The sequence below is a fragment of the Sebastes umbrosus genome, chromosome 7 (assembly GCF_015220745.1).
Source record: "Sebastes umbrosus isolate fSebUmb1 chromosome 7, fSebUmb1.pri, whole genome shotgun sequence".
Taxonomy (NCBI): domain Eukaryota; kingdom Metazoa; phylum Chordata; class Actinopteri; order Perciformes; family Sebastidae; genus Sebastes; species Sebastes umbrosus.
Window position 1 is genome coordinate 21,214,415 of NC_051275.1, and position 26,174 is coordinate 21,240,588.

General features: G+C 39.9%; 1 protein-coding gene across 2 annotated transcripts in view; it reads left to right on the top strand.

Annotated features, from left to right (window-relative positions):
- gucy1a2 (guanylate cyclase 1, soluble, alpha 2) overlaps positions 1-25,119 on the top strand; it is a 43,548-nt gene extending 18,429 nt beyond the window's left edge. For both annotated transcript variants that reach the window (XM_037774902.1, XM_037774903.1), the window contains exons 5-9: positions 8,654-8,866; positions 10,449-10,721; positions 13,288-13,431; positions 21,810-21,964; positions 22,084-25,119. In XM_037774902.1, coding sequence (XP_037630830.1) covers positions 8,654-8,866; positions 10,449-10,721; positions 13,288-13,431; positions 21,810-21,964; positions 22,084-22,303 — 1,005 coding nt within the window. In that variant the 3' untranslated portion in view covers positions 22,304-25,119. The remainder of the gene's footprint in view (positions 1-8,653; positions 8,867-10,448; positions 10,722-13,287; positions 13,432-21,809; positions 21,965-22,083) is intronic.
- Positions 25,120-26,174: the final 1,055 nt, after the last annotated feature.

A 26,174-nucleotide genomic window follows, 5' to 3' on the forward strand; every position in this document is an offset into this window, starting at 1 on the left:
AACTGCTAGTAAGATTTTACAGGTTATGATGCAACAGTATCTAAAATTTCTTTTAGTTTTCAATGACATCTCTTCTGTAGGATTTTCGGGGATCAGAGGAAATTTAATTTTAGTGTAATCCTCCATATTTCAGGAAGATGAATGCACAGTGAAGCTGAGGTTTCTTATATGAAAGTTATCGTTTACTACCTTTTAGGACTGTCCTCCGACCAAAGAAATTCTTAGTTGACTAACACTCATTTGATTTTGTCGACTAACCGATTAGTTGATTTAATCTACAGATCTAACTTGAATTTCTCCACGAAGAATCGCACCAAAGCACCACTTTAAATCTTGTATTTACCACAGATGTGCTCATAAGTTTCTTGGAAATAAGTTATTCAGGATAAAAAAAGCATAAAAAACAACTAATCGACTAAAGAAATCTTAGTCAACTAAGACCGTAACTGTTAACACTTAAAGGTACAGTGTGTAAGATTTAGTGGCATCTAGTGGTGTGGTTGCACATTGCAACCAACTGAGTAACGCTCCGCTCACCCTTCCCTTTCCAAGAATGCTGTAACGTGAACCGCCGAATGCGAAACCATGGTAACGCCGTTCGCCTCACTCAGAGGACATCCATCAGTGTTCTGATTCTGTGTGGTGACCTTATAATCTATCTTTCTCATCTCTCCCATCCACAGACCACTGGTTGAAGAAAGGCACTTCAGCACATTTATGCTGGTTTCAGCGAGTCAGTGTAGCTGCCTTTTCTGTTCCCTTTTGTGTTTGTCACCAGTGATCAGACCTGGCACTGCTGAAGTTTAAGTTAGACACTGCCTCTGAGCTCCAGACACCATCAATAGACACTTGGAAGATTTGTGTTGCGGTATGTGTTTGTGGAACAGCGGGGTGGGCGGACATTGTTTTTCTTTATTTTTGCCATATGAATCTTGTGTCACCTGGGCAGAGAAGCAGAACAAAGCAAGAGAGAAAGAGAAGGATGGGCTGACATTTTCACTAGAAAGGGCAGCGAGAGAAGGCGACAGGCCAAGGTAAAGAGGCCACAAAAGAGCACTCCCCTGTGCTGCACCGTGTGTGTGTGTATTTGAATGTCCTGTAGTGGATTTTCAGTTTGACTTCTTCTTCCCTCTCTTCGCCCAGGGACATGAGCTGTGCAAGAAACATCCAAAGACCTACTGAAAAGGTCAAATTGCATCTCTCTCTGTCTCTCCGGTTAGTGTGAGCACTGTGGTCAGCACACAGGGGGAGTGTTCACAGGTTGCACTGTCACAAGCTATCCTTTAACCAGTGCATCATCTTGTTCATCTTGTTTCCCTTACACCACAGTTTCCTCTATCCTCAATATGAATCCGTCTTGCTGTCTCCGTCAAACAGATGTGGAGCAGGTTTTGACACACACATTAGCCTGTTGTTACACTGGGTAGACTAGATTTTATGTTGTTTTTCAACACATAGCAAGTTTTAGCATAATTCATCAGATTTTAAAAAATACACGCTGCAACGATGAATCAATTAGTTGTCAACTATTAAATTAATTTCAAAATATTTTGATAATCGATTTATTGTTTTGAGTAATTTTTTAAAGAAGAAAAGTCTAAATTCTCTGATTCCAGCTTCTTAAATGTGAATATTTTCTGGTTTCTTTACTCTTTTATGACAGTAAACTGAATAGCTTTGAGTTGTGGACAAAACAAGACATTTGAGGACGTCATCTTGGGCTTTGGGAAACACTGATCAACATTTTTGACATTTTATGACATTTTATACAACAACTAATTAATTCAGACAGAAAACAACCAACAGATTAATCAACAGTGAAAATAATTGTTAGTTGCAGACCTACATGGAACTCACAGTAAATGCATGCAAACGTAGTTTCATCATTAAGTGCTGAGTTGTATCACCAAACCCAGAATCATTGATTTATCCTCTTCTGCTTGGTAGGTGGGCAGCTGATGAAAAGTGATGCTTTTGAAGCATCGGAATAGAGCTAAATTAAGTTCAGAAATCAGCATACAATTTTATTGATTATCAAACATAATACACAAGGTAACGCCCTCACTCATAATTTTCGTACTTAAGTTACGCCACTTCCGTAGTTATTTTAACCCAAACCACAATCTTTTCCTAAACCTAACTAATTACGTTTGTTGCTTAAACCCTAACCAAGTTGTTTCCTGTGAAGACGTAAGTTTATTTTGAAAAGACTGTATGCATGTAACGAGAGGAAATTGACACGTGTTGCTGGACATTCGTAGGAAAACGCACGAAAATGAGGAATAACTTTTCCTAAGATATCATACGAACCGTTATATGCGAAAACGTTGCACTTTTTGAGGCTTGCTGTAGGCTATAACAGGGAAAATGTAAATGTTGATGCCATTTGTTTTGGGCCAAGCTGTGGATATAGATTTACTTGGATGCTGATACTTTTTTTCTCTTAAAATAACTGGATGAATAAGCCAGAGAATCCATGAATCACAACACCTGCCTCCACAGTAGTGATGCCATTGCTTTAAACATCCAAAAGCTCCCAGACTCTTTGGGTCATAGAGTCAAAATTCTGGTTAGGATGAGTCAGTGCTTTTTTTATGGTCCTGAAAGTCTAAGTGAACAGCTTCAGCTGATATTTAGCAGTTGTTGACAAAATAGCATGTTTTGAGTATTCAGACACAAACCCTGCTCTTTTCTATGACATTTGTCCCCAACGCAATAGGCTAGTAAAAAGGGAAGATTGAGGACAAAGAAGATTTGTGAAGGCTAATAAGGAATACTTGATGGATGACAGGATGTTCAAATTTGCAATGTCATACTTGTTATTTAACCAACGCTTCTGCGTTGCATTTGTTGCTGAATGAGGTTTGTTTGTGCGTGCATGTGTGCACCTGCGTGTCCGAGTACAAAGACAATCTTGACGTTAGCACCACCTTTGATCTGTTTCTAGATAAATCACTGGTTTGTTTGTTCAGTGGAGAGTGCTTTGAAAATCACTGCCCTCTGTCTCTGTCTATTATAAATGTACAAAACAGGGTGAATGAAAATACAAAGCAGGAGGAAACAGAGACGAGGAGAAAACATCACAAGTAATAAACATGACAAAGTATTTTAGTCTGATTGTTGAAACAAAGATAAAGAGAATAGAATGTCTTGATGCTTTTCTTTTTAAATCTCTCACATTTACTACTTCAGTTGGATTCAAAAGTGATCACATGTTGTTTGATGTTTGATGTTATTTCTAATTCACATAAAGTGGACTGTTTTTGGCTGGACTGCAGCGGGCCAGCCCTACAAACATAGAAGTCCGTCACTGAGTGAGTGACTGACTGAGTGATGAAGTTACACGATTGGTCGGCCGAGTGTTTGAGTTTCCTCATTGGCCGTTGCTCTTTCAGAATGAAAAGGTGGTGAACAGTCCTTTATGCAAATTATCCCGTCCAACACTAAGTGTCTGGCTCACGAATCTTGGGCCGAGCTGTCAAACTAGGCGATCTAGTTCTGAAATGAAATGAGATTCAGCAGTGGCATCGCCTATTTCTCGCTTAAAATGTTTTCAGAAGCAATAGGGTATCTCACCGCTTGAAAGGCCAGTTGAGTGGAGCAGCTTGTCCCCTAGTGTCCTCTCCGGACCTGGTGGACATGTACTGCTGGATTTCACATTATAGACATGACCACTGACTACTTGTATAACAATTTAGCCACAAATTCACATACTGACCATACTTGTTTTATATTAACTGGATTTTCAAAAAGGGTCTATTTTTCAATCTGGTGCAGACTAAACGTGTTCCTATATTCTGCCTAAAGGGTTTCTTTTAAATATAACTCAAACAGTCCTATTAACTGATTAACTGTACCCAGATGCACAAACATTGTCAGTGTTTATTATTTTTCCATAACTTGCATATATCCTTCAATATGGCATTTGCTTAGACCCGTATCTAACCTCTGATTCTAGCATACAATGACCTCCCAGGTGTGATTTAAATAAAAAAAAAGACATCAGCAGTTTAAAGCTTCTGCTGACGCTTTCATCTGAAACAGCAAGGGACAAGCACTTCCCATGTAAATGTGTGTGTTTTGTTTTTGTAATGTAGTGTTTATCTAGGCTACATGCTGTTTGTGAGTGTGTACATTTGTTTAACTGTGAGAGTGGGATGTAGGAGTACGGCACAATATAGCCAGGGTCTGACAAGATAAGAGCGTTGCAGCATCGCGTGTGTGTGTGTGTGTGTGTGTGTGAGAGAGAGAGGGATGAGAGAGGCTGACTCATTGACTCTTTGCTGCTCAGTGCTTGTTCATGCAAATGAGAGTGTGTTGACATGCCAGAGTCTGCTCACAAAAGACAATCCATTAAATGTCCGTTCCACCTCCCGCTATCCTTCTCTCCATCTTTTCCTCACGTACCTTAAGTCCATTGCGTCTCGTTCTCCTCGTGTTTCTCTTTCTCTCTCTCTCTCTTGTCCCCCTCTCTCTCCTCACTCCCCCTCTCTTTCTGCTTCTATTTCCACCTCTGGCCCCTTCAGCTGTTTTTTTCCTCCTTTCCCCTCCCTTCTCTCCTTTTCATCTACCTTCAGCTCCTTGTTGCCTATGGCGATAGCAACCTGAATCTGTACGTTTAGATCATCTTAGTATGCAGAATGTTAACATCACAGTGCGTGCTGCTCGGGCCTTGCTATTATGAGGCATGAAAACATTTACATAAACGTGTGCAGTATAATACAAACCTCAATCATGCATAAACACAAAATACACAAATTTGCACACAGAATGACTAAAGGAGTCAGGTGGCAGAAAGGCAATTCTCACTGGCAAGTCACAAAGCTTCGGGTAGGCAATCAGTAGGTTTAATCTGAACACGTTTTTTTAAATATTTTCAGTTGATTAAAGTATTTAATCACGATATTGCAAATGAATTGCACATTTTTTATATGTTCAAAATGTATTTGTATATTTGCAGTATTATTAAATGGGTGTTTTTTACTGTTTCAGCTCCATACAATCTGTTTCCATGCCCTGATATATCACATTATAAACATTTTTAACAAGCATAATTTATCTGTGAGGAATTTTCAGAGTTACAGGTGCAGAACTACCTTGAAAAAAATATGTTATTTCCTTGTGGTGACAAAGCAGTGAGTGACCTTGAACAAGGGCTCGGTGTAAATGTGTAACAGCCTGCTACAAAGAAGAATTACTACTACATACTGACTAGGACACAACATAATGACATTTTCTTACAGTTTGCTGTGTTTTTATCTGCTTTTATAAAAATAAATATCAATAATAATATAAATATCCTATATTTTATTTCTATGCTCCTACCCTTCCCCCTCTTTCTGTGTTGCTTCCTCTCCTAACCACTATGTTCGTTTCGACACAGGCCTTGCCCTTCCTTCCTCCTTCATTCACTCACCTCCTCTTTCACTGTGCTGTGATGACAGAGATGCAGGCAGAAGGAGAGGAGAGTGCTGAGTTAAACACAGACGCACAACTAGGCCAACACAACTGCCTCCAGGGATGTGTGTGTGTGTGTCCATGTATGTTTGTATCTGTGCATCAGTGTGAGAGTTTGTGACAGAGCAAGATAGAAAACGAGAGTGACAGAGAAACACAGACAGACACTGAGAGTAATCTGGTGAGACACTCACTGGTATAATTATACCTACTGTACATGATTAAAAAAAAGCAACCACAGTTGTTAGATGGAGAATTTCAACCTTCATTGTGTAACAGTAAAACATAATGAAAAACAAGCGCAAGAGTAAATACTGTGAACATTAATGGCAGTCGTCTTGCAGTCCTGGAAGGTTATGCAAGTCCTGCAGGATGGCTTAATGAAGTTGCTGGTCCTGATGCTGCGCTTAAAGGCAACGCTAGACTTTATAGTGTAGTGACCTTAAGGGGCTTTTTAAGGTTTACCTGATTAGGCATAGTTCCAGCTGCTGCTTGTCAAGTAAAAGTTCACCTTGCAATTTTTCATGTGAATGGCAAGTCGCAAGGCCCAGCTGCACAATCTATATTGCTGGTCATACTGCTTGTAGCAAACTGACTTGTAATAAATCATAAACCTATAACTGTAGCAGTTTCTTTCAACAGCATTTATTTTTCCATCAGATATACACACTGAATGTTCTAAATATCACGGACATCCTCCTAATACTGAGTATCAGAGTCAGCTGTCTCAAAGCTTGACATATCTTTTCAAACCAAACTGCCATTTTCTCCTTTGTAATTAATATAAATTTAAAGGACCACATGGATATTTTCGCAGTCTCGGGCCATCGTCCTTATCATTAGTAATAACATTACACTCACTAAAGTTAATTGCTGAGACCTCTGGAAGTGATGAAAAGAAGGTGGAAGGGGAAATTATTCCCCGTATCTTTGCCCTGTCTGACTATTACAGCGATTCCAGATCTCAGTAATTACTTTGGGTAAATTGCTATCCGAAATTATGACCAAAACTATAAAAATGATATCAAATTTTGAATAAAGTGGAATTATTCGTCAATGTGGGAGATCAATTTGTAATTTGAGCTTTTGAGTGGGTGTGCTTACATGATGGTTTCTTAAACTCCCATATACTGTTGTGTTAGTGTGGCAGCGTGTGCAGATGTTAGGCGAATGTGCTACAATAAGTAAGGGATCATGTACAGCGAGCTAGTCATTGTTGTGTAATAAACCCCGACAGGGCGATGTGGCACCCCAATAATCGTCCTGAAGGGGTTTATTTCCCAACAATGACCCGCTAGCTGTACATTATCCCGCTTATTACACAGCTACTTACTTAAGAAATCAATGATTTGACACAAAAACGGTCCTCCAGAGTCCGACATCAGAACTGCGTCCATAGCAACGGTTCGTTATACATAGCAGCGGTCTGCTATAAAGAAATAACAGACCGTAGAATGCCGTGACCAATCAGAATCAGGTACTCAACAAAGCCGTGTAATAATGTACAATAATAGTGCCTGCTAAACTACTGAATGTGTGTGTGTGTGTTCTGAGTCGGTCAAACAGTAGTTCATACACCAAGTTGTGTTTCAGGGGATGGATGTGTCTTGAACTTGGAGCCTATGGGTTGTAGGCTGCATATGTGTTTGCATGTGTGTTTATATGTATGTATGTCAGTGTTTCTGAGAAACAGACAGTCAGAGGCAGCATGTGTGTGTTTCCCCACATTGGATGCATTCTGTGTGTTTGTGTGTAGGGAAATACTGTGTGTGCGTAGATGTAGACTGTATGTATTATGCAGACCTAGGAGAGCCTTGTGCTATAAATAAAACAGGGCTGCAGTGTGCTCACTGGCGGAATAATCTATCTGACACTATGGAGAAAGAGAGAGAGAGAAGTAATTGAAGAGACAGAGAAAAACAGAGAGAGGGGAAGACAGGCAGGAATGGAAGACAGGTGGAAAGAGAAAGAGCAACTACAGAAAAGGAATGAACAGGGGCAACAAGGACTGAGCAGGAGGAAGGGAAATTGTGCCCAGGGAGAAACAGAAGAGTGGTTTATCCACGGGGCTTCTAGTAGACGCAGTTAGCACCGTGAAACAGCTACGAGTCATATTCAAAAGGGCAACAAAGTGCAATGCCCCGTTTCAATCTCTCTCTTTTCTATATCTGCAAGGAATAGGAGTCTGTTTTGTTTATGCTCCTCACACCTGTGTTACGATGTGTTTCATCATGTTTATGGGCTTGTTTTTGCAAAATGTCAAGAAGCTATAGAACCAATTCCTATTCGCTAGCAAATGCAATATTTATTATGTTAGCAATAATACTGCAATTGCTGGTAGATCTGCAGCCTTGATCGTGTTTATTCACAGAAATACCTGTAAAGTTTGCTTCTTGATTTGTTTTATAACCACTTTAAGACATTACACATGTATATGATCATAGGTTGTTGGATGGATAGACTGTGTGGGTCAAACCGGTGACATTATGGTGATGATGGGATTGTCTCCTTAATAACTAGGTCACCAGTTTACCCAGCTTGTACAGGAAATGTACTGTTAACGAAATCACAGTAATCTGCTGTTGCTCTAATTATAATCTGTTGTATGTAACATTGTGTGTGTGTGTATATAGTATGTGTGTGTGTATGCATACATGTATGTGTGCAGGCATATAAACATAGAAAGGCATGTTTGTTAATTATCTTCCTTATTTGTACGCTTGTTAATGCATTTCTAAAGCTAAATCTTTTACCATGATATGACCTTGAGATGTTTCCTTAGATCTTCAATGAAGTTGGAGAGTGGAAAAATAATTACATATTTGATTAGATATTTATTCAAGAGTTCAGGTTTCTGTCAGTCGGCATCAAAGAGCAAAAGCATCATTCTTGAATCACCCTTTCAAATCGACATTCATGTACAGAGAAATTATAGAAGAGGCAGTTACTGGAGTGGAACAAATACAGTGAATCATTATTTGTCTGTTAATGTCCTACGTCGGAGCAGATCGATTTGAGAAAAGCAAGTATCAGCCGGACATGACATCCATAGTAACGGGTGGCTAATAATGCACACAAATCAATCTCTCTTCCATCCCCTCTCTCCTCTGGCTCAGTGTATTTCCGTTTTCACTTTCTCTAAGCCTAACTTTCTTAATTCACCCTTTCTTTCCCATTTGATTGCCCTGCCTGTCAGGTCATGGAGCTGAAGGGTCAGATGATCCATTTGCCCGAGTCCTCTTCGCTGATTTTTCTGGGCTCGCCACGTGTCGATAAGTTGGAGGAGCTGATGGGCAGGGGCCTCCATCTGTCAGATATCCCCATCCATGATGCCACGCGGGACGTTATCCTGGTGGGGGAGCAGGCCAAGGCCCAGGATGGCCTGAAGAAGAGAATGGACAAACTTAAGGTAGAGTGGTTGCTACTTAATTCTGGGTCTATTCCTATTTGCGGTGCGGGACAACTGAGGAAACTCATCAGTATCCAGTCAGATGTTTTGCTTCTTTGTGGCTTCTTGTTGTGAGACAATTATGTGAACATAACATATTCCACCGGCTGGAATATGTTTCAACAGTTTATTTTTACAGCTGATCACATAGGCACGAGCTTGTGTCACGGCACAGGTTGTACTGGTAATATTATTTGTTCAATTACCACTAATCCTTACCAGCTACTAACGGGCCACAATATACACTAAATGCCTTCGGTTGCCAACAACAAGACATCTTGATTTGACTATTGCCAACCAGTCAAAATGACAAACGACAACCTGCGACCATGACATTTGAAACAGTGTAAATACACAAAAATATTCAACACATTCTCACTCCCAACTCGTCAAATACCGCCGCTTGGTCAATGCCCCTCGGCATCGGAGACCGACGCACGGGGTACTCCTCTTGCGTTACTTTTGGATGAGTTAGGGACGGCGTGTTGTTATACGCTTGTTACATGCACAGTGTCCTTTCAAAACAAACTTCCGTTTGCACAGGAACTTAGTTTTAGGCAATACAACCACTTAGTTAGGTTCAGGAAACGGTCGTGGTTGACGTTAACTTCACTGACTAATGACTCACGTGACTCACAGGACTGACGACACCAACAAGTCATGTGACTAACGACTGATGTGATAAAATAAGTCAATGCTTACTATTAGTTTCACACAGGCCGGCGGTCTCCTGGTTGACACTAAACGGATTCTCACGCTCTTAATACTACCTCATTTGCTCTGACCGTCAAATAACGCCGTGGGTGGGTTTACATTTGAGTTAGTTGAAAGCCCGGTGCATCGCATACAGTCACTAAATGGTGTTTCCATGCGTCGATATTCAATGCTGAGGGGCACTCACCAAGCGGCGGTATTTGACGAGTTGGTAGCGAGAACGGGTTGAAATATTCAGTGTGTTTGGTATGTCTTTATTTTTGTTTTCCATCATGTGAGTTACGAGACAACTCACTGAAGTGAACATGGTAAATCCAGGGCATCGGCTGCACTGACTGATTCATAATGGCTGGAAGAACGTGACTCGTGGGACTTGCTCTTATAATTTGCTTTCAAAGTACCCTTGAGCAAGTCGCTGAGTCTTGACCCAATCCTATACATCTGCTCACTGCAACACTCTCTCACTGCAACTACTCCCCCAGGCCACTATTATAAATAGCTATATCTCAGTTGACTTGCCCGCTTGAACAATGGTATAGCACTGCATCAGAGAGATTTGGCATTAAGAAGCTCGCCCACAGACACGATTACGCATTTGCAGATACACACAATCAAAAATAAATCAAATTAATACACAAATACATTTACATGCACCAGCAGTTTTAATTTGGTGCAGTACTCCCACATCTCTGCTTCGTTGTCATCAGTGCCTTCATCAAAGCAAAGCACACAGAACAAAACCTCCTAATCTCCTCCTCTCCTCTCCTCTCCTCTCCTCTCCTCTCCTCTCTTCTGCTCTCCTCTCCTCTCCTCTCCTCTCCTCTCCCAGGCCACATTAGAGCGGACTCACCAAGCACTGGAGGAGGAAAAGAGGAGAACTGTGGATCTCCTTTATTCCATATTTCCAGGTGATGTGGCGCAGAAACTGTGGCAGGGCCAGCCAGTGCCCGCTCGCAAATTTGATGACGTGACCATGCTGTTCTCAGACATCGTGGGTTTCACTGCTGTGTGTGCCCAGTGTACGCCCATGCAGGTCATCTCCATGCTGAACGAGCTTTACACACGCTTCGACTACCAGTGTGGCATTCTGGATGTTTATAAGGTCAGTAGACAGAAAGATGCACACCATGTCTTCTTTATGTGATGTAGTAATACCTGTTGAGACAGGATGTTGGGATGAGGGTGTTTTTTTAAACTGTGAAACAATGGGATATCAGTTAAGGGATTGCTTAAAAGGCCCGTGTGTAGGATTTTGGGGGATCTATTAATATAAATGGAATATAATATTCATAACTTTGTTTTCATTAGTTTATAATCACCTGAAACTAAGAATCGTTGTTTAGAATGAGTCCTTCATATCTACATAGGGAGAGGGTCCTCTTCACAGAGTCCGCCAAGTTGCACCGCCATGTTTCTACAGTAGCCCAGAACAAAAACCAAACACTGACTCTAGAGAGAGCTTTTCGCCTTTTATGTTACCTGAAGGCCACCATAGTTCTCTGACACGCTTCTGAAACTGTAACTTGAGCCGCAGAGTGCAAAACTGTGGTACCGCCAGCCGCCGTCTGACTTCTGTTGCTCCTAAAGTAATGTTATTATGCTAAGGATGGCTTCTGAGCAAGGCGAACGGCCATGCTTTTGCATGCGGCGGCTCACGTTCCCGCAGTCTGGGAAAGGGAGGAGTGAGCTGAGGGGTACTCAGTTGGTTGCATTCTGCAACCACTCCGCTAGATGCCGCCAAATCCTACATACTGTACCTTTAAGGGATTGCTTAAAAGTTGTAATGGCTTTATTGGTTTATGTGCCAACCTGTGAAGAATGAGGTCATCATAAAAGATGAATTGTTCACCACGAAGTGACGGTTTCCTAAGAACTTAGAGCTGTATTTAAAAGGTTACGAGTTGTATCTAAAGCTAAATCTTTTGGGTGTGTCTGTGTGTACTAGATATATTTGTGTGTGTGTGTGTGTGTTCTCTACTTGTGTATGGGCTGCCCTGAATGGGTGAGCTTGTGTTGTGGAAAAAGTAGCTGATTAATGGACAGCCTGTGGGAGCTTAACAAAGATGTGTCAATATTGTCCATCTGACAGTCTGGCTGTGGACCTAGTTTCAGTCTTCACTGTACTGTAGTCTGCCATCTCTCCCTCTTTTCATCCTTACTTTCTATCATGAGATCAATATTTCTCTTCATTTTTACTCTTTCCACATTTGCTCCTCTCCATCGTCACTATTGCCATCATCTTTCCTCTCTATCTCATCACCGGTGACAACAACATATACTTGCCACTTTCCCATAAAAACGTGCTTTTCCTCTGTTATCTCTCTAGATGCCAGGAGAAAGAGATACAGAGAGATAGGCAGAGAGATTGACTGTATGTTAGAGGGTTTATGTGTATAGCAGTTGAAGAGTGAGTGTGTATGTGAGGAAAAAGCCAGAGCAGGAGGACATGTTGAGGAGATTGAGGCTCACATACGTATGTTGCCATTGTCATGGTTACTGGCGAAATGATTTAGCCGGTGGCAGGCCTAAATGAGAGCAGTTTGTCTCCTAGTTTTCTTTTCCCCTCCCTCTTTCTCCTCTTGTGCCATCTATTTTTTTCTTTATAAGGACTGTGTTAACTGTCATGACACCGAGCTCACTCCTTCAACTGGGAATATGGCAACACATCCCTGAAAGCGGCGCTTCTTTTTGCTTTATTAACATTGGGATAATTTAGAATTTGGCTTTTGGGAAGTAAATCAAGGAAGACTTGTTATTACGGTACTGCAATCTCTGGCATAGTAAGCCCAAACATGGACTAGGAATGACTTGGTATTCAAGGCTTAAATCTTAGTTCATCTGTTTGCAGCTGTTGTCAAGGATTTGGAGTGAGCTCATTACTGCAAATTAATTGCTTACTGTATGTGGGAAACACTTCACTGTTGCTTACAAGATCAAGTGAGATGTTTTTCTCATTGGCAATACAAACAAGCCACCGATAATTTGTCATGAATTTCAGCTGATAATGATGGCACCCGATTATCTCTACATACCGACTCATTAACATTTCATATTTCTCTGGTGGTCTGGTACAGCAGAGCCTCAAGATGCCTTGCTACTAAAAATACTGTTTATCTTTGTTTATGTTGTTTATTCTTTATTGATCCTTTTTAAAAAATAAAAAAATCCATATCATACTAGATTGCATTGTTTTGCCACCGGTACTGTACAGTATGTCAAGCATTTATATTTAATATTCTTCATGGTTTCTTATAAATAAAATAAAATAAGCCCACTTGTAATGCCTTTTATAAAAGATTTAGGCTTCTTTTATTATTTTGTGATGGTATTTCAGTGATCTTCAGGATGGATGCCATGGCGTCAAGGATGAATGGAAATTTTCGTTTTTTTAATTTGGGTTTTTTGGCCTCTCAGACCGGGTCAGAAGCAATGTAAGGTGCTGTAAGTGCCGAGATCCTCTCCAAATGCTCACCAACTCTTATTGCGAATGATGTAGAAACAGACAGATACATAGCTCTTATATTACAAGAGGAATGAAGGAGTTGTTATAATTTCTACCACTCAGTGGAGATGGTATGAGTGATTGAATGGCCACTTAGTTTCACACATCAGCAAAGCCACATTTATTCATTTCAGTTTCTGCCCCTCCTCCTCCATTTCTCGTACAGATCGAGACAATAGGCGATGCCTACTGCGTGGCGGGAGGACTTCACAAGAAAGTCGATAGTCATGCGAAGCCAATCGCACACATGGCTCTGAAGATGATGGAGCTCTCTGAGGAAGTGCTGACACCTGATGGGAGACCTATCAAGGTGAGTTTTTATTTTTTATAACACCACTGCTGCTAGCACACGGAAACCAAGGCCTATTGAAGGAGGCTGGGACATGGGTGGACACGGGTCTTGGGGTATGTGGTATAACACATGTGCAGTGTAACTGGAGTTGCAGTCGTGCATTGCGATTGGCTCAATTTCGGCGAGTGCAGACCAGATTTTACTGCGCATGTTTTGTACCCCAAAGATATGACGTGTTGATGACGCGTGACCCAGCCTCTTTCAATAAGCCCTGACGGAAACTAGCCTAATTAGCTTAAATTGTTGATATTTTATTAATCTGTGCATTAATTAAATTTCCTATTCCCACTTCCCTACCTCCCTGTATTATTTTTTTTTGCTTCCCTTATAGTATTTTTTTCCAGTCCTTCCTTCCCCCATAATGGCACTGTTGTAACACATTTAGATTATGTGGCGACGTGACATGTTTGCAGTGTACAGTGATCTGTTTGCTTTGTCTATTTACACATTTCCTCTTTTAATACATCCATAACTTTACCTCTTTGTGCCAATTTATAGTTAGTCTGTTTTATTTTACATATTTAAATGTATTCCCTGTTTATCGGTAGGGCTGCACAATATATTGTTTTTTTATTGTCATCGCGATAAACATCTCAAAAGACTACGATATTGTACTCAGAGATTTTTTGATCGGTTGAAAACTGCACTTTAATATGTAATTATCATTTATGTTCAGCATAGTTTCCTTTCACTTTTTTAATTCAACAAGCAATTTTGTTCTTTTTTTTTAGCAATATATTGAAAGCGGCAGAACTGAGTACACTTTAATATCTATTTATTTATCCCAAGTAATATCGTTATTCTATGGTGATAAATGTTATCACATATCACATATTTTCCTTATATCATGCAGACCTATTTATCGGCCATTCATCTCTTTTTGGTGCAGAACTCTGTCTCCAACTGTACGTTATTGCTTGACTCCTGTATGTTTTGCATACTGAGTGTGTGCATGAAAATGTGGTATACAGTTCAGGATTCCCACTGGAAAAAAGGTAAATTGTGTGTCCAACTGCTGATTATAACTTTAACCGGGTGTGTGAACTGCAGTTCTGTGGTGTGTTTTTTGTCACAAATCAGCACCTGATTGTCACTGTTTGTCTCTACTGTTCCTAATTTTTTCCCCCCTAACATTGCGGCATCCCTAATTACCATGAAGCAAACGTACAATCAATCACCTGCCGAGCTGTATCACATAGAACCTGACACATGTTGTCAGATTGTGATTGGTTTAAAGAAATACAAACAAGCCAGAGCGTTTTGTTTTCCCCTATAGCAGAATGACAATGTGTGGAGCCAGACCTTTCTCTAGCCGTGACACAGCGCTGTGGAGATGTGATTGGCATAATTTCCTATACTTTGGTGTTGGAGATGGATGGATGGATGGATTGTGGTAAATGGGAAGATGGATGATGTAGGTATGAGAGACATGAACTGACAGATGGGTGAATGATATTTAAAAAAATGGATTAACTCAAACTACTCAATCATTTTCATAAACACAGACACTGATCCAGATTCAGATTAAAAAGTATAAATGACAAAGCATTGCGCAGCTTTGGATTGCACCCCCTGAGTGCTTAGTTTGTGATTGAAAATGTTCATCAGCTAGTTAGTGTTTAGGGAATACGACTTATTAACACATCGACTAAGATATTCAATAAGACGATAAGAAGGCTATTTATGTGCGATGTGCATTTCAGTGAACATTAAGTACAAAAACCACACACTGTGGTACCACGTTCAATGTGAATTGGCAATTGTCATCCCAGTTTCTTGCATGACAAAATCCAGAAGACTCTCAGTACTATAATCAGTCATTTAATTTATTTTTAATACGTTAAAATTCCTGCATTTCCTGTAGCTTTAAGGGGTTAGGATAATATAGAGAGATTCTCTTTAACGGAGAATAGTTATGAATCCTGGGTGTTAATTGTTCAGTGGAGGGCGTTTTCATGAAATGAGGCAAGAGACATTGTGCACCTTAATAGTGTGTCTCTGTTTGAGTTATGCCTATTCTCTCCCAGTCAGCTGCATGTGTCATTCAATTAAAAACACTGTAGAATCAACAGTAGAGCTACACACAGCCTGCTGTGTGCCATATGTTTATGTGTGTGTCCGTCCATTAGGGATGTTGCGCTCAAATATTTTTGACCGCGATCCGAGTCCTTTACTATTGGGTAATACTGATCCGATACTTATATTTACCTAAATGTCGATGAAATATGTATCTAAATTTGGCACATTTTATGTGTACTAAAGGCCTTGGTTCAAAACTTAGTTGGGTTGATCAGCTGAAATTATGAATATGATATGAATACAAGTCTAACTGGAAGAATGTGACTCCTGAATTGACGTGGTTGCTGTTGCAACAACAAAAATCCACTCTCGGTTATACAGTGGCGTAACAGAGGGATGCTTCTTCTCTTCTCTCTCTTAAACAGTTTTAGGCGGACTACTGACATAGGCTCGCAGAGAGTACACAAACCTACAACAGCCAAGTTTAATTTTGTCCCGTCATCAATTTACTCACAGAATTAACATTAATAAGTGACAGCTGATATGACCTACCACTGGTGACATGTCATTTTAACCGGTGAAAACGAGGGTCAGTGCCGGCTAAAGATGAGAACCTCAAAGTTTTGTACACTGATCTTTGCCAATGAGAAAGAGAAAAGAGAAATAACGGACTCAATACTGTCAGAGCTTTCAAATGTTTCCAACCCAGGTGTCAGAAGTTCAGATCAAACTGCATCACCGGTGCAACCAAATCATTTTTCACATTCACACACTTTAATTTTCTCTCCGATTTGCAGTAAAATGCACTGTGGAGCCTGGCTCTCTAGTGTCCATGGATGTTTCTTAATGCATTTGTGTTTACAGTGGGAGATGATTGTATGTGCCTATGTGTGCCGTGTGGGTGTATGCATGTGATGTTTTGTTCTATTTATGTACCATATGCTTCTGAGTGTTTGGTGTTTGCGTGTGTGTGTGTGTTGGTTTTTAACTGTCTATAAGCTTTGTTACTCTAGTCTGCTCTCTCTCTCTTCCTCTCTCTGCCTCGCACATTCCCTTTTTTTAATTCTGTCCTCGTTTCCTTTTCTTCCTCTTTCTCCATTTTTATGTCGTATCTAGATGAGCTATGATGTTTTGGTTTAGCTGTGCTCGCTGTGTATCCTTGCACAACCTCCCAAAGGTTGCTTGGTTGACATTATTGCAGGAAACATTTTATTCTCAAAATGGGTCACTCTTTTCTTTAGTTTATGTCCCTGAACAGCATGTAATATATCAAGTTCCTTTTGGTTTGTTTTTTTACCCTCATGGTTTATTTTTGCATGTTGGCTTTGGGACATTTAAAACAGTTTTGTTGCTAGAGGAAAATCATGTGTCCCATTTATCAACTGCAGTAAAATGGCACACACTAACAAGTTTTAAAGGTAGAACTGTACATGTTGCTGTGAGTATTGATCCACCTTCAGACGGTTATTAGCTGCTCAGATTATTAAAATAAGATAAGAACGTTAAATCCATGCCATGTGTCCATGTGGAACGGCATTTAACAGTATTTGATGTACTTATGGAGTTAGATAGAGAAAGGTAAGCTGCTCTTTTGTGGAAAAAAAAGATGAGTATATTAAGTAGGGAGGGAAGGAAAGAGGCACAACGGAGGGAACTGAGTTCAAACCACTCATGTTAATTCAGTAGAATGAAAAGGGAACACAGGATATGATTTATTTATGTCTATCCTCAGTCCAGTCTCTGTCAAGGTCGACCATCACCCTTTGGCTGCATTTGGTAGCTTTATGGGCCTGAGTGCTAACTTACAATGTCACAAATATGAGTCAAAGTCATTAAGTTGGATTTAAATTTTAGATGAATTGCTGTCATGTCTTTCATTTTACTGTATTCAGTCATATTACAGGCTGGTGATATATTATATATCTTTCTTACTGTGAACTACTCTCATGCAATAAAGAAAAAGACCTTTACAAGTTCACTACAACGCTGTGTTGTTTCAGGAAATGACTGAGCTTTTTAAAAATATTAATCTACATATTTTATATATTCAGAAACATTAAATGACTGCAACAGACATGGGAGGTAATTTGGGAAATATTAAACTTAAACTTTATTACAATCGTCACATACATACAGGTACCAGGGATTGAACTGCCAACTTTGTGATTAAAGGACGACCCGCTCTATTTCCTGACACAGACTAACACGTTGTTGGTTTTGGTCTTTTTTTGTCGACAATATAAAAAAGTATAGAATAACGGCAGCCTTATCCTTTTAACATTACAACTTGAGGTGAAATGATTGAACCTGTTTTATCTATTTTTGAGAAGACTTCTTTTTTATTTGCCACCAAGCTGACTTGTTTAAAAATACACATTGACACAGATAGGAACAAAAGGTATATGTGTGAGAGAAGTTATAAGACAGATAGCTGCTGAATAACAGACAGGACACTGTTCTGTGAACTGTCGTGCTCCTAACATTGTCCATTTGTCTCAAAATAGAAAAGCCTTGCCAAGAATTTTTGGCCTGCTCTCTTGCTCTTCCACTTTCTCTCTCTCTCTCTCTGTCTTCCCCTCTTTTTATTTCCCTCACTCTCTCCTCTGCAGCCTCTCTCCAACTCATTCCTTTTATTTTCCTCCTCAGTTTCTTACTTTATTTCCCTCTCAGTTTTTATTCTTGTCATGCTTTTTCTATATTTTGTGCTCTGTTATATGCTCTCCTCTTTCTTATCCCTCCTCGCTTCATGTTGGTGTAAAGGGAAGTTATAGAGATATTCAACACTTCAGCATGATAAATGCTGTTCAGTGAGTGCACTCAACTCCAGCCAATGTTGCACTGTTATGCAAACTAGCATGAGAGCTGTGAGAAAATGTTTAGTGAAAGAGAAATGGGAGAGTGGTCCGGGGACACAGAGAGAATATACAGGAAAACGTAAACTTTAGGAGTGAGATGTCAACAGAGAAACACACATAGAAACCAAACAAACTATTTTTTTAATCTATATTACTGCTTCCATTTCAGACCTGTATTGTGATTTTTTTGCATGTGTGTGCTTGTCTCTATGAGTGGGTGTATGAGTAGGTGATGTGGATTTTAGGGACGTAGTGCTAATATTGTTAAAAAATGTTTTTATGTTGGCTTATGTCCACCAAACATACATTACACCAGCACTATCTGAACAATATCATGGATTCAGAAATGGTCAGGGGCTTGTCATGCCAACCAAAAGTGGCTGCTTTTTCCTGACTACATGTTCATCTTGCAGTTGCCAGCACCTTCAGCTCTGCAGTACACAGAAGCTTGACTAATCGATTAATCGTCTGATTGTTTGAGCACTAACAACGCTTAAACAAACCCTTTTCTTTGATAAAAGTCTACCAATGCTTGTGTGTGTGATATGGTTTGTTTACAGCAGCTAAAGTACACTCAGTTACCACTTTTCCTCGGTACACCTGGCTGAAACTAATATAAGTCTAATATAGCAGTCTTGCAATAAATCCCCCAGTCATGAAGGTTATAATGTCCACCGTTACTTTGATTTTTAACGTTGGATGGCTGTGTGTCTGACCTCGCCGGTCGAGCTTTCACTGCGGGGCCGCAGGTTTTCACTTGACGCTGCTGCGCCGCACACCGGCTGTGACCGCTCCGTTCTCTGCATGGCGATGCCTCATAAACATTATGGTTCCCTATTAGCATTTGGTTTAAATAAATATTGCCAAATAGGTGCTTTTGCTTTACGCTTTGACACCAAATCCTTCACCATCGTCTTGTCATCTCTCTCGTCCCGTGTGTATGTGTCACTCCTGCTACTTTATACAGAGCATGAACACTACTTTCAGTTTCAGTTTGTAGCGCCCGTCAGCTGACCATGTACTGATAACACAGCGCTGATGAATTGAAATTCATTAAATGGGTTTCATTTCTTTAAAAAAAAAAAAAAGACGGTGGGGACGGAGGTCAAGTAATGTAATCGGTGTATGCCCAAACATCAGTAAAACCGACTACCGCGGCAAGTCTACTAAATAACAATACCACCTCTCTGTATAATGCAGCACAGTTCAACAGCACCACAAACTGCATTCTCCAAAATGATCACAATGTTGAATCAACACCTCTCTATATGTTATAACCTTCATGAATGTAGGATTTATTACAAGACTGTTGTTTCTGACTGGATTAATTTTAGCTAGATGTACCTAATAAACTGGCAACTGAGTGTACATGAAACAACGCCATCTCTATCCCCACCTCTGTATATCCTTCTGTCAGCTTGGCCAGAGGCTACAATGTGATTGGCCGTCTGTGCTGCTGCGCCATTTGCTCATTGGCTCGCTGAGGGCCATGTGCTGTGGATGCTGACTCACAGCGAAAAGGAGGGGAAGAGTGTATGAGCGTTACTGTGTCTGTGTTTTGAGACTAAGAAATAAAGAGGAGAGTGGGCGCTGGATGCAGATTTGTTTGTGTGTGTGTGTGTCTGTGAGTGGTTGTCTGTTGTAGAGACAGACAGACAAGTGCATGGCCATCTGTAAGCAGTTTAGCAGAAAAATAGGTCACGCTAGTGCACCTACCAGCCTTTTCTCTCTCACGCTTTCTGTCTCGCTTTCTTTATCTCTCCTCCTGAGCTGTCAAGGTTTTGCCATCTAATTATAAGTTTATTTTTGCGTCTCTCTCTGTCTCTCTCTCTCTCTCTCTCTCTCTCTCTCTCCATTGTCTTTCTTTCTGTCTTTCTGTCTGTCTGTGCTCTTTCTACCTCACTACCCCCATTGCCTGTTGTTGCCATGACTACCTTGCAGTGTGCTGACATGCACACAGTAGCGTTGGATACCTAGGTGATGAGATGCTCAAGTAGATCATTAGAAATCTACCGGGTTCCTCTAGCTTTTGTGTGTGTGTGTGTGTGTGTGTGTGTGTGTGTGTGTGTGATGACTTGTTGTTCCCAAATGGAGGAAATCAATAGTTGTTCGAGTGGCCGTGAAGTGGCGTGGTCAAATTGGAATGATGGCTAGATAGCTTTCACTCTGCCTCCAGCCATTAATAGATTCATACTTCAGCTAGATTATAATATGAGCAGCATGTTGCTGCCCTATATCTGCTACCAAGAGGAGATGGAGGCAATTATTTATTTGATTAATTTTCCTCTCTCGCTCTTGCTATTTTAAGATTTTCATCAAATCTGCTGCCACGGGATATCAGATTAGATAATAACAGCTACACTAATATAGAAGTTTGATTGCCACAGTGCAATTTCCATTCAGCGGATCAATGCGCACACAGCACTTGTGGTTCAAAACAACATGGCCTTTGTGCTGCAGCATAGGCGGCACATAAATGAATGTGATCAGTTCAGCGGGGAGATAAGATTTATGAATATGAACATTCACAGCAGTGCCAGGTATGTTACAAGTTAGTCATTTTAGATGCCAGGTGCCGATGTGTTTGCTCACATTGCTTACAGATCTTCGAAGCCAGATATGACAGCGGTCACTGTGAGATAAGACTACTGCAGATAACAAGCATTTTCTTATTGATTCATCACCCAATTATTTTCTCTATTAATGAATCTTAATGTATATATAGTCAGAAAACAGTGAAGCCCATTATAATTTCCTGAAGCTCAAAGTGATGTTTTAAAATGTGCATGTTTTATCCGACCAACAGTCCAAACCCCAAAGATATTCAGTTTACTATCATTAAGACCAAAAAGAAATCATCAAGTTGGAATCCGTGAGATGTTTTGCATCTTAGTTTAATAAGTGACTTAAATGATTCATTGATTATAAAAAAAATTGCAAATTGCTTTTTTTGTTGATCAATTAATCAACTAATTATTTCAACTCTAGATCAGGCTGAGTTGATGAGCAATTAAGCTGTGTGCACTTATAGCGTAAAGAAATTCCATTTCATTTATTTGTTCATTTCATAGGATCTGTATAAAAGATAAACATGCCGCTGTTAGCAAGAATGCAAATTTACGTCCATAGTGTCTAGGCAGTAACAAAAACAGAAATATTACAAGTGACAATATACAGATAAAAATATACAATACACAAGTAGAAAAGACAAAATACATTATATGCAACATGTAAATTAATAGGGAGAGTGTGTGTATTGAAAATACAGTAACAACAGCAGCAGCATTACTTCCATTTTCAGGCCAAGTGCATGTGTGTTGTCAAGGAATGTACATGAAACACAATTTAAACTGTTTGTACTTTTAAAATCCTGCTGGTTTTTGTTGTTGTTCTGATCTCTCTCCCTTTCTACCTTTCTCTACGATATTCTCCCACCACCTTCTTCCTCCCTTTCTTTCTCAGCTGAGGATAGGTATCCACACAGGTTCTGTGCTGGCAGGTGTGGTCGGAGTTAAAATGCCACGTTACTGCCTGTTTGGGAACAATGTGACACTGGCCAGCAAGTTTGAATCGGGGAGCCATCCGAGGTGTATCAATGTTAGTCCCACAACTTACCAGTAAGTCACGGCACTGCACGTACACACAAACAGATGTGATCTTGTTTTTAACTATGCCGCCATGACAATAAATGCTTTTTAATGGTAATTTATTTAAGCTTCTCTTCTCTTCTCAACAGGTTGCTGAAAGATGACCGCTCCTTTTCATTCGTCCCTCGCTCGCGGCTGGAGCTCCCAGATAATTTTCCCAAAGAGATCCCAGGGACGTGTTACTTCCTGGAGGCGGGGACGTCTCACAGCCATGCCTCGTTGACCAGCTCTCGCTCCGCTCCCCCGGCCTCTATGAGGAAAGTCTCCTACAGCATTGGGACCATGTTTCTCAGAGAAACAAGTTTGTAGGTCCCGTACACAGATGTTCAATATGTGAGAGGCTGGATGTGAACCTGTGGAACATGCAGGAAACGGATCACACGGATCTTTGGATATGCAAATGCATTCTGTGAAAACTTGGATTCAGACCTGTGGGATTACCTATATAAATGAAACTTAAAAAAAATGCTCTCATCGTAGGTGAAAAAAGAACAACATGCCCTCATTTCCCCTGAGCGAGAGAGATACGATTCAAAAGACTCGAGCAACAGCAACTGCGCTAGTCTCACATGGACCCTTCCCCGGGGAAGTGTACTGATGGGGTCAATTAGCAGAGAAACCTTAATATAAAACGTAGTGATCTAGCTGGATTCCTCAGCTCCATACCTGGTGTTGACTTCTCTCCAGTGGTTCTCTCTCCCAAACGGCACCCTGACGTGGGTCTAGAGGCAATGCTAGGAGAAAGCCTGGAGAGAGACGATTCACATGTTGCACTCATTAGCAATTAAATTGCGCTAACAGAACAAATCCACGTTCCATTAACAAAGTGGATGCAGAGGAACGAAGTTGTATGAACTTTAAGAAGATGGCAACATTGTCACAAATGTTTGCTGTGCATCATGGCCTCTTGTACAAGGAAGACCACTACTGAAGAACAATACAACTCCCCTTCCTCCCCTTCCAACTGTCCCTAAATCATGTCATGCTTTACCAAACGTACTTAACATCTGCTGCTCATTATCCATCTGACAACGTAGGACCAGTCGGTCGGTGTGTGGGGAGAGACGAATGAGAGGCTCAAACAAGCAGATTTGGTTTGAAAAAGGGGGTCATCAAAGGACAAATGCCAAAAAAATGGAGTACTAAGCTGATCTTAGAACCTTTTCTGCTTCTAACCCACAGCAAACTATAACCACCCAGCCATTTCATTGCAGGTAATGTGTGTAGGACTGATAATTATTCCCAGCTCAGTGCCTTTTTACTGCTCAAATCAGGACAAAATACAAGATGGGTTCATTTTGAATATTTGAAAAGAAAAAAACACAAGGAGCGCTTCATTTATCTTGTGTTTCTACTTGTTTTAAGACATTTTTATGACACTTTAAATACACTGGAGAGTGACAGATTTGAATGACATGTGCCAAAGGTTATGAGCCACATTTGCAAGTCACGACAGGCGCCTTATCGCACCACGCCACCAGGAGTCCCGACTACTTGTGTCTTTAATTTTTTTTCACGAGTGACTTGCAAGATAAATCAAGCGCTTCTCAAACAGTTCAAATATTTGAAATTCTACTCATCTGTTTTTTTTGTCCAGATCAACCAATAATACACACAATGTAGTACTACTAATATAGTGCTATACTAACTTGTACACATAGTCACAGTATGCATGCTTGACACGGTTCACATTTACATACATAATCTTTTTTAATTGCATTGTTTTTACCACATGGATATAAACGTTAACACTAGCCCGATGTAAATGTAACCATCTGGAGTCAGATTCAAGTCTACTAGATTGCTGGTAGACTGAGTATGATTTACTAGGAGAAATTATTTACTAAAAGAGGAAATATCAGGCCTTCCAAACACGTCTGCGTAGCTCAGTAACCCAGTACATGGGAAAATAAGTTTTGTCTAAGAAAATCTTCATTAACCGTCGTCATAAAGGAAGTGAAGGGTTGAAGTTGGATAGTCTTTGAATATTTTATTTTATATTTTTGGATACTTGTTCTCTTTGTTTGCTGACATCACATAAATGTGACATCAGTGAAGTACAAATCATATTTCAAGTTTGAATATTTGGCTGTTTCAGGCCCACAAAGAAAAAAAAAATACTATTTGTAGGAGACATTAGATGTTAATAGAAGTGTTTTATTATCAAACAAAGTACACTGATTTATGAACATCACATCCTAACTTTAATTCAGTATTGATGACAAAACAAATTCTGAAATAATCTAGGTTGTTTAAATTTGAATAAGTGCTACTACCTGTGACATACTTTCCTCAATTGTACATCCCAATATGGCTTGAGTCAAAACATCTTAATAACTATGGAATTATGGATTCTGATTCTGATTCTGATTCTGATTCTGGAACAATGGAAAACTCCAGCACAGGTTTTAATTCACTTTTAAATCACAAACTTCCACCAGGAATGGAAAGGGAATAGCACGATGCAATTTCACTACATCTTGCCAAATGACATACTGGCTGCTGAACCTCTGAAAGATCAAATAAGATGTGCCAATTAAGTTCTGAGACGCCACCAGCAGCACAGGCTAATCTTGCTCAAGCAAAGGATTCGGTTCCTGCTGTCGGCTGTGTACATTCAGTTGTTAAAGGGCAGGACTGGCACATTTTGACAGCCAAACACTTTGTCAACTCACTGGCCTTGGCGGGGATTCAATGGGAACAATGTGCTGGCTTTAGTATGTAAAGCAGAGCTTGTAGGAAAACATCAGAAGGGTAAATTACTTGGGACACGAAAACTAATGCCCACCTGGCCGAAACATTCACCCACTAAAGGGAAGTGTGCCCTCTAACTGAGATTGACACCAGCATAACAAAGCAATGTGCCATATATGAAGAAAGGATGCGAGGAGGCCAAAATAGAAATATCAAAAAGATTTCCTTTCAACCTGCCAGCGTTTGAACCAGAGATAGTTTACAAGTGCTAGATTACAATAGGTCATTATTGTCATAAATGATTATAACAACTATCATCAGATTCTCTGACAGCAGTAGCTGTAAAGGACCTGATCAATTTTGGCAATGAAAATAGACATTTATGAGAATGTTTTTTTTTCAAACCCCCCAGAGTCTTATCCACATTTATTGTAAATGAAAATATAACTTATTTTCAAAACCGTTTCCTGTCGCTTTAAATACAATATGCAGTATAGAATTAATAATGGAGTAGAAAACAATAACACCTAAAGATAATCAAACACTTGGAAGCATAGATTTTAGCCTAAAAATATCAGGAATTGTAACACAACGAAGATATGTGTATTAACTCCTAATTAGGTGCCATGGTTTAGTGGGTCAGCCTTGTAATCTTAAGCCTAGAGAATTTATCTACAGTATAAATTAATTTAGAGACAAGTTGCAAATCAAAGTTCAGTAGATTATTGTTTTGTTACACCTCTTAGAAAGCATAATGTTGTTCACATTTGAGACCAAAAGGTCTGTAACATTCATGTTTTTTGTGACATTATAGAGAACCAGAATCTGCAACACCTACCTGGGACATCAGTGAAACCGACATCCTGTATATGTACACTTTCTCTTTAATGCTGACATGCCTGCCTAACAAAAGTGAGGATGTTTCTCTTGGAAGAAGCTGTATTGCAACACAGCCTCATAGCGTGCAATTTCCACAGTTAGAGTACACTCGGTAACACTTCACTTTACAGGTCCGCCAATTTCATGGTAATTAGGTGATAATTAGCAAGTAACCTATTTGAAATTTCTTTGGATTTACTGCCTAAATACCCCCAAATTTATCGAAAATTACTGTATTATAAACATTATTTCATAATTATATGCTAAAATATAATCATATAATCGTTAAAATAGGGCCCTTAGGCACTGCTCTTCATCAGAGATGGAAAACCAAAACTAATAGAAGACACTTCTGATCAGGCACAAATCTCACCATTGTGTGACTTATTGTCTACACAAATGTAACCTGGTAGCTAATGTCATGATTCAGGGAGTTTATTTAAAGAAATTTCAAATAAGTTATTTGCTTATTATTATCTATTTATCAGCAGACATGGAAATAAAGCATATTAATTAACTTTGTATTCTTTTCCTGGAAATGTATTAAATAAATGACCAGCTATTGGGAAATAGTGGAATATTATTATTAAATAATGTTTATAATAAA